The sequence below is a fragment of the Triticum dicoccoides genome, chromosome 2A (genome assembly GCF_002162155.2).
Source record: "Triticum dicoccoides isolate Atlit2015 ecotype Zavitan chromosome 2A, WEW_v2.0, whole genome shotgun sequence".
In the NCBI taxonomy this organism is placed as follows: Eukaryota; Viridiplantae; Streptophyta; class Magnoliopsida; order Poales; family Poaceae; genus Triticum; species Triticum dicoccoides.
Window position 1 is genome coordinate 711,924,618 of NC_041382.1, and position 8,479 is coordinate 711,933,096.

At 43.6% G+C, this 8,479-nt stretch overlaps 1 protein-coding gene across 1 annotated transcript; it reads right to left on the minus strand.

The window, feature by feature from the left end:
- Positions 1-2,064: 2,064 nt before the first annotated feature.
- LOC119351999 lies at positions 2,065-8,198 on the minus strand. Its single transcript, XM_037618757.1, has 4 exons — positions 8,171-8,198; positions 3,120-3,251; positions 2,420-2,535; positions 2,065-2,238 (listed from the first exon to the last, which is right to left on the minus strand). The coding sequence occupies exons 1-4, from the start codon at positions 8,196-8,198 to the stop codon at positions 2,065-2,067; spliced, it is 450 nt and encodes a 149-aa protein (XP_037474654.1).
- Between the last annotated feature and the right edge of the window lie 281 nt (positions 8,199-8,479).

The following is an 8,479-nucleotide window of genomic DNA, read 5'->3' on the forward strand; positions in this document are numbered from 1 at the left end:
TCTACAACTCGGTCGGTCCGAGATGAGTTCCGCGGAAACCTAACCCTAAATTTTCGAATCAAACCAAACCTAAAGGAAGTTTTCTCTGGATAGATTGATCTCATACGTGGAAAAGAACATGGCATTGCATTGTGCTAAGAATCGGAGTAAGGAATTAGCACAAAAGATTGAACTCATACCCTAGTTCGGTGGTGAGTTCTCTACGGCGGCAATGGTGGGTTTGAATCCTATTGACAGCGATGGAAAACAGCGGCAGGAGGTCGCTGGCGACGAGAAGACAAACCGGAGACCCGAGGCGGCAGAGCAGGACACACACGGGCTGAGGAGGTTTGAAGAAATTTCCAAAATCTTACCCGTGGGTTTATATATCCTGACACCGTCGGTGTGACCGAGTGGAACAACTCGGTGGCACTAAGATGTAGAATTGCAAGCAGTTACTGCAACTCGGTGTGATGCAAAAGTTCAAATCGGTTGCATCGAGATTGAAAACCTAGATCAACTCAATGAACTCGGTGTGACCGCAGTGGATGGATCAATTAGACCGAAATGCACAGAGAGGTTTTGGAAGTTTAAGTCTATGACGAATCGGGGACTCCTAGTGCTCCTCACACAGAGTGGTTCAAATCTGACTTGATCAAACTTTCTGATGTACCATGAATAGACACTACAAGAAATATGTCAACTTGTGACCAGCACTATTGGTCACTGAATGGTCACTGTTTTCAATTTGTGACCTTTTTGTGACCAAAAACATAAGCTCGAAAGCTGGAAGTCGTAAACTGACTATAGCGACCTTTCTTCTGGAATGGTCGTAGACGTTTATGACCAAAATACGTCTATTGTGGCGTTTTGGTCACTAGCAACCTCCCCAGGCCACGTAGGCATCCAACGTGGCAATCTGATGTGGCACATGATTCAGCCCGGTCCAATTCGATTTTCTACATGGGCCTAGCCCAACAATTCGGCCTTTTTACTATATATTTTCTCTAGCTACATGGGTTATTTTTTCTAATAGTTTTGATTTCTATATTGGCCTGACCCAACAATTGGGCCTTTCGTTTTTGGGCCATGGCCTTTTTGGCTCAACAGTTACATTTCTTTTTTAGTTACATTTCTTTTTTTAAGACAGATCCAATAGTCAGATGGGTTTGAGTGGGTCCCAATGGTCAGAGTCGTGTTCTTCAAATTTTGATTTTCCAGTAAATAAAAACAAATATTTAAATCAGAACTGACTGAAAACAGAAGTAATACTTCAACAACCAAATTGGCACCTTACAATCAAACATACACCACGTTTATAATCGAACATACTTAACATCAGGTTTACAGCCACCAAGAACACAACTAAATATCAAAATATAACTATCTATCAGAGTATAACTAGCTCCAATGAGCTAGAACTCAATGCTTCTTCACTTCTTGGAGCCCACGACGAAACACGAATGAAGTACAACATCTGCAAGTTATCAAACAATATGGTAAGGAGCAAAATAAAGGTAAATCTAAAAGCACATTAACTTGTAGGCAGTCTGTGTGCATAAATAAAGTAAAACAAGCAAAATGAGGCATAGAAATCAGTGGATACAAGTAGTTACTATCAGCAGCAAGTAAATACTACTCCAATCACATCAGGTTTACAATCCTATAAATGCGACATTTTTATCATGTAAGCATAGAAGGACAAATTAAACATCATTTAGATGTTTGAAACAAAGAACCAGAATTTAACTGTTTGAACGGCAAAAAAATTGTTCCAGTAGATCATATCTGGTTTAAATTAACTCCTTTGACACCAATATTATACAACATCAAAGAAGTATACATACTGATCAGGTTTAATTAGCACATAGAAGCCAAATACCAGTAACCGATGAAGAAAAAATCCTGATATACAAAGGTAAGCTCATTGTGCATTTTCTTTTTCAATGTGATACACAATAAGCATAAGTAACCACCAAAATCTCTCAATACCGATCATTAAGTAGAGACCTCCCGGGAGCCAAAGCCCTAATAGCCATGGCATCGAATAGAAGAGTTGGTGTGCAAAGAAAAAGCGACTACCTCTTAGGGGCCGTAGACGGCGGCAATGACCCTGGTGTTGCCCATCTCGAACAGCGCCGACCCGTCGGCCCTGGAGAAGATGTCGACCTCGCCCTTGAGCTGCCGCATCTGCAAGGCAAGGCAGCAAACTGGAAGAATCAGAGGCAGTCGAGCCAGCATGAAGAGGATGAGGCTGCTCTGCTGTGGACAAGAAGATTTGAGCTAGGTATGATTGTTAAAAGAAATCAACAAGACAGTATAACAGTAGCAAACAGTATTCAGAGCATCATTACCCAGAGGTTAATCACGGGTACCTTGGCTTGAATTCAACATCAATTCAACATGAGGGAGGGAGGGATTGCAACAAGGGGGATCGAACCTTGATGATTCGATGATGTTGCTGCTTGTCCTTGTCCTTGCCCTGCCAGGCAGAGGAAGGGAAGCTCCGCTCAATCTGGCCACCGTCCATGGAAGTCGAGGCCCATGCCCTCTTAGCTGCAAAAACAAACTTTCTCAGTACACACAGCAGGAAACAAGGGGGATCAAAAAACGTAACGCCTGCAAGTAGTACTGCTTTGCTATCAGGTGCAATCACAGAATTTTTTTAATTTCTACCATGCTTCCATTTTGCAGCAACCAGAAATCAATTGATTGTGGAGATCTTTCAAAAATTAGTTTACAGTTCATTAGGCAAGTTACAATCCATCTGTCAAATAAAATCGCTCATCTGCCAGAAGCATAAGCAATCAGACAGATCACACAAATTCAGTATTATTATTATGCAAACAAAAAAATGTTCAGAGTGCCTCCATACACGAATCATAAACATCCTCTTATATTATGGATGCGCTTGTATCAAGCTAGCCCTCACGGTTGGATGGATGCAAGTGTCCTGCCTGGCATGATTAACCCATTGTCTCTTAACCGACGCCGCCGAATACAGGGGACAAGAACAAAATCACGTTGTTTCTAATGCGTGCATACTGACTAACTGAAGAACTGCTCAAGTTTCAGTGGCCAAGAAGAATCGGATTTTGCATCACCAAGAGAGCACAAGGAAAGGGGATTGGCGGGGTTACCTGCCCTGATGCAGATGAATGCCAGAGGAGGCTGCAGGTCCCGGTGGTGAATCTGGCGCTGATAAAGGCCCGCGTAGAGCGATCCTTGGTGTCGTTGCCCGTCGGAGGTGTGGGGGTCGTGCCGGTGACCCACTGCAGTGGCTAGGGTTCGGACCTGCTGTGGTTGTGGATCCCGCCGCCGTGGCCCCCGCGAGGAGCCCGAGCAGGACCCCACGGGCTTGGCCTTGGATCAGGCCGCAGCAGGAGCGACACGGCCTCCCCTCTCGATCTGGGTGCACGGCCACGGCCCCTCGATCTGGAGCATAGGGAGATGAAGGAGAGACTAAGGGCGCCGGTGGTGGGGTGGAGGGCAGAGGATGGGCCTCGGGGAGACGAGCTCGCCGCCGATGGGGTTAGGATTGGGGGAGAGGGAGGAGGTCGGCGGCCTCCGGCGATTGTAGGATCAAGCCCCGTGTCTTCATTTTTGGGGCCGGTTGGACGCACGCATGCACGCCGGATGAAGGCGAGGGGAGGGGGATGGTGGAGACGAGGTCGGCGGTGGGTGGGGGCGGCGGTGGTGGGAGGGGATGGCGGCGGTGGCGGAGACTAGGTCGCGACAAGGGAGAGGACGACGCGGCAGCCTCGACTGGATCTGGAGAAGGAAAGGGTGGGTGGCTAGGTGGGTTAGGGTTTTGGTCTTTCAGGAGAAGATCCACCGTTGGATGGGAGCGTGATGGATGGCTCAGATCTTGTCCAACTTGGTGATCCGCATGGACGTGGTTCCTCGCTTCTCATTGGTTGGCTAGCGCGCGCTCAAATATCCAAAATTTGGACCCAAATTTCTGAAAAAAAATAAATGCCTACAAATCTATGTTGCAAAATTGAACCAAATCAAGGGAGTTTGTTCAAATGATCTCATATTTTGCACAAGGGTGCAACATGGAATGGCAAACAATGTTGCCTAAGGGAGTTTCATTTTCTTTGCATGAAAAATTCATTTTCCATTTTCCGAGTGCCCGAAATGAGTTTTTTTGTGAAGGACCTACCATATATTTGTTGCAAAAATGGACCAAATCAATTTTATAAAAAACTAGGCCATATTTAATGCACAATTGACCAAATGGTTGCCTGTAAAAAGTTTTGATCCACCTCTGGTGAAAAAGACAAATTTCCGCCAATTCAGCTGGAAGCGGGTTAAATTTGAACTGCAGGTGCCTTTTATTTTGCTCTTTATTTTTTCCAAAAATCATTTCTAGTACATAGGTATCTATTTAATCAGAGAAACATCAAAAGTTTTCCAAGATTCAACCACTAGCTAGGAACGGTCAAGCCCGCCGTTTTGACCGCATTTTGAAACGGGCATAAAAAATTTGAAAAAAATCAAAAAATTGGAAAACCTTCGCATTGGGTCATTATATATGACCAAGTTTCCAGGAAAAATAATAAACTTGTAATACGGAAATTATTTTAAAAAAGTGTTCTCAGAAATGAGCTATCATGCGTGAAGATTCATGGCTTTCAAGCCAAATGATGAATCTTATGGCCACATTCATGGCATAGTTTGTTCAAATGATCTCATATTGTGCACAAGGGTGCATCCTGGAATTCCAAACAATGTTGCCTAAGGGAGTTTTCATTTTCTTTGCACGGAAAATTCATTTTCCATTTTCCGAGTGCCCGAAATGAGTTTTTTTTGTGAAGGGCCTACCATATATTTGTTGCAAAATTGGACCAAATCAATTTTCTAAAATACTAGGCTATATTTAATGCACAATTGACAAAATGGTTGGGTATCGAAAGTTTTGATCCACCTCTGGTGAAAAAGACAAATTCCCGCCGATTTAGTTGGAAGCGGGTTAAATTTGAACTGCAGCTGCCTCATAGTTTACTCTTTATTTTTTCCAAAAATCATTTCTAAGTACATAAGTACCTATTTAATCATAAATACATGGTTTGGTGGCGATACGTCGAGGTTTGGGCGGTGGCCGAGGCCCCCAACTCTAGAGCGCATAAACTCGCATGCCCGCCGCCTGGTCACCGCGTAACCGTGGTGTTGCCATGTGTTCTGGGCAGCCTAGGCATGTCTAGTGGGTTGGGCACTCCCCAGGTAGGTTCTAGGAAGAAAATCACAACATAAGACTCTCACAAGGAGACCGATCGATGCTCAAACATGAATTAGCAGCCAAGTGTTTGATTAGCGGTACGGGAAATGCACATGGCCAATGGGCGTGAGTTTTGGCTGAGGATGATCATCTACTAAGGAGAATGTCTTCACGCTGGACAAAAATATGAATGTTGAAGCTGGGCTCCTCCAAATAATGAATGGATTGAGCTGAAATTTAGTGGAGGATGGTTATTTGGGCATAGGAAAGCATTGTAGAAAATTGATACCATTTGGACATGCCAAAGTAGTACTTCCTTCACAATGCTCTTCTATGGACCAAAACTTGGGAAAACTAGTGAGAGAGATTGGATGAATGAAATGAGCTAAAAATTGGTGTAGGTAAGTTACATAGGTATGGTCATGCGCTGGTAAATTTTTAGATCATTTGGGTAAGCCTAGCTAGTACTTACTTCACAAAGCTTCTCTCGAGGTAGAAACTTTGGAAATTTCCTGAGAAAGATTTACTAGGAAACTTGAGCTGAATATTATCATGTGGCAATGATTTGGGTATGGAAGAGTGCCTGAAAAGTTTGAGGGTAATAGGAGGGGTCTATATAACACTTGCTTTGCAACATGCCAATTTGGCCATAAAATAAAAATTGAACCTGGGCTCACATAGATGATTTGACTGAGCTGCAATTTGGAGGAGGGTGATAATTTGGGCATATGAAGGAACTGTATAAATTTCATGTCATTTCGGGATATAAAAAAGGTACTTCCTTCACAATGCTTCTAGGTGGACAAAAACTTTGGAAATTTGCCGAGGATGATTTGCTAGGCAAATGGAGCTTAATTTTGTCATGCGGTAATGATTTGGATAGGAAAGAGTGCCCAAAAATTCCGAGGGCAATCAAGAATATATAAATAGCACTTCCTTCATAAAGTGCTATTGTGAACAGAATGGGAAAATGAATATTGTTGAATTAGTTTTGAACTAGGCAAGGAAGGATTTTTACATATTTGATGAAGATATGACCCAAAGAATTTATGAGATTTTTTAGGAATTTTGGGAATGACAGAAATATAGGTTGCTTCACAACCTAGGGCAAAAACTGCCACATGGACATGACACATAGGCAAAATTGATGAGGTGGCGCCTAGTCATAGCAACCCACCACAATTTACAAGGTTATGACCATCTCATATTGGTCATGATCAGCTAGAAATAAGGTAGCAGACCAGTGCTATCGGCTTTATGACCATTTCGTGTAAGGAAATTATGACTTTTCTGACCAAAATGGTCGCTATAGTTTAGGGTTTGGAGCCCCCCGAACAGCTTTTGACCTATTGGTATGAAATGGTCATAGATCTATGACCAATTCTTCCAGGGTCACTGACAGAGGGTCACTAGTTGACATATTTCTTATAGTGAGATAGCTAGAGGAAGTTCTTAGGAATTCTTGTCCATCCACTTGGAAAAAGAGAAAAAAGCCAAACAATCAAAACAACAAGTGGATGTCCTCGAATGAGTAAAATATGCAATCAACATGCTCACACAATAAAATGGCAAATTAAATATGTGACAAAGCATGCACATACACTCTAGCATCTATCAAGCAATTGGTGATGACTAGGTCATCTATATATGAGTATATTAACTTAGGAGTCAAATGAGAACATTTGATCGTAGGTCATACTCATCGTTTAAGCTCAAGTGGGGTTACCACTTTTACATAAAGCATTGTTGTGTTCACACCATTAGAGTTTCTTTAGCTCAATTGATTAGAGTAAAGATCCCAATAGATGTGATATCTCCCCTAAGAGGGATGAACTAACCTTGGGTTTTGTCGATGATGACTTCATGTAGATGTTGAAGATGTGGATGCTCAATGTTGATGTAGATCATTTGGATAAATCCATTGGAGTGGGTTGCACTTTCAATACCTACATGGGTTAGTCCCACAAGGAACAAACAGGAATTTCCATAGACATAGAGTGATGTACACATAGATGATGTCCATGAAAGCATTAGGTTACCTTGTCCCTTTTCTTACCAACAAGAGGGTTTGTGACTCCTTGAACTAGTGCAAGATGTGGAAGTTATTTGCACTTGTCCTTGCCAAGATGATATGAGTGTAGTATGTTGCCAGAGTCACCCTCAAGAACTCTCTAGTTCTTCTTCTTTGGGATCCACGTCATCTTGATGGGAATCCTTGGAGTTGTAGTCGTACTTGATGAAGTAGAACTTGATGTAGTCTTGGGAACCCACTTTACCAAGGCCTTAGGAACTTCTTCAAATGCATCAATCTCCTCTTGAAGCTTGTCCTTGCCCTTTTGCTTGTGATCTTGTGGTGGAAGACCATCTTGAGCTTGTGTTCCTTGGAAAAAAGTAGGATCATACTTCTCTTGTTGAGGAACAAACTTCGTCTTGGGGTATTGATCTCCATCCCATTCAACTCCATTGGCATTGAACTTTCGTTCAAAACCAATACCTTAATTCTTTCGGTGCCTTCCTTGCTTGCGTACAATTTCCTCAAATTGTTTAATCCCGTCAAGGCTCTTGTAAACACCTTTCTCTATAATTCCCTTCAATAAGCTATTTTCTTGCTCAAGTGTAACTTGGCTAAGATAACCGTTAGTGGAATCAAGAGAACTACTAGAAGCAACAATATTGGATTTAACATTATTATTGTTACTACTAGAAGAAGAATCTTTCTTACTCTTGTTGCTATATTTTACTTGTGTCATATAAGTGTGTCGGCGTTCTAGGAATGGGGGTCCCCAGACTTGCCTGCCCATGGCCCATGGCGTGGCTCTGCGAGCGGGCCCGTACGGCCCATCTTCACCAGCAAGGACTCAAGACCCTCGTGAGGGGCCAAGCCTTGCAAGGCGGACGACACAAGGCCTCCTCGTGAGCGGCCTCACCAGGCTGGCTCATGAGGGGTGTAGAGATCAAGGCCAGGAAAACCTCGCGATGTTCCGATGACGTGAGCCATGACGACCGAGATCAGGCGGGCGTCAGGCGGGTGCCAGCGCGCATAGTGTCCTTGTTTCCTCTTTGGTGCCAAGGGAACAAACACAGGCGCAGAGTACCAAGGTGTCAAGCAACGAGACCAAGACCAGCAGGACGGCAAGACGGAGGTCACCATGGAGCCCAAGACGGTGTCACCGCCAGAGCCTTTGGCAGGCAAAGACCACCTTTGTCAGGATAAGCTGTACTAGCTATCCCCTTTCGAATTGGCCGTTGTTGGCTCCCTTCCCGCTCAATATTTGGGGA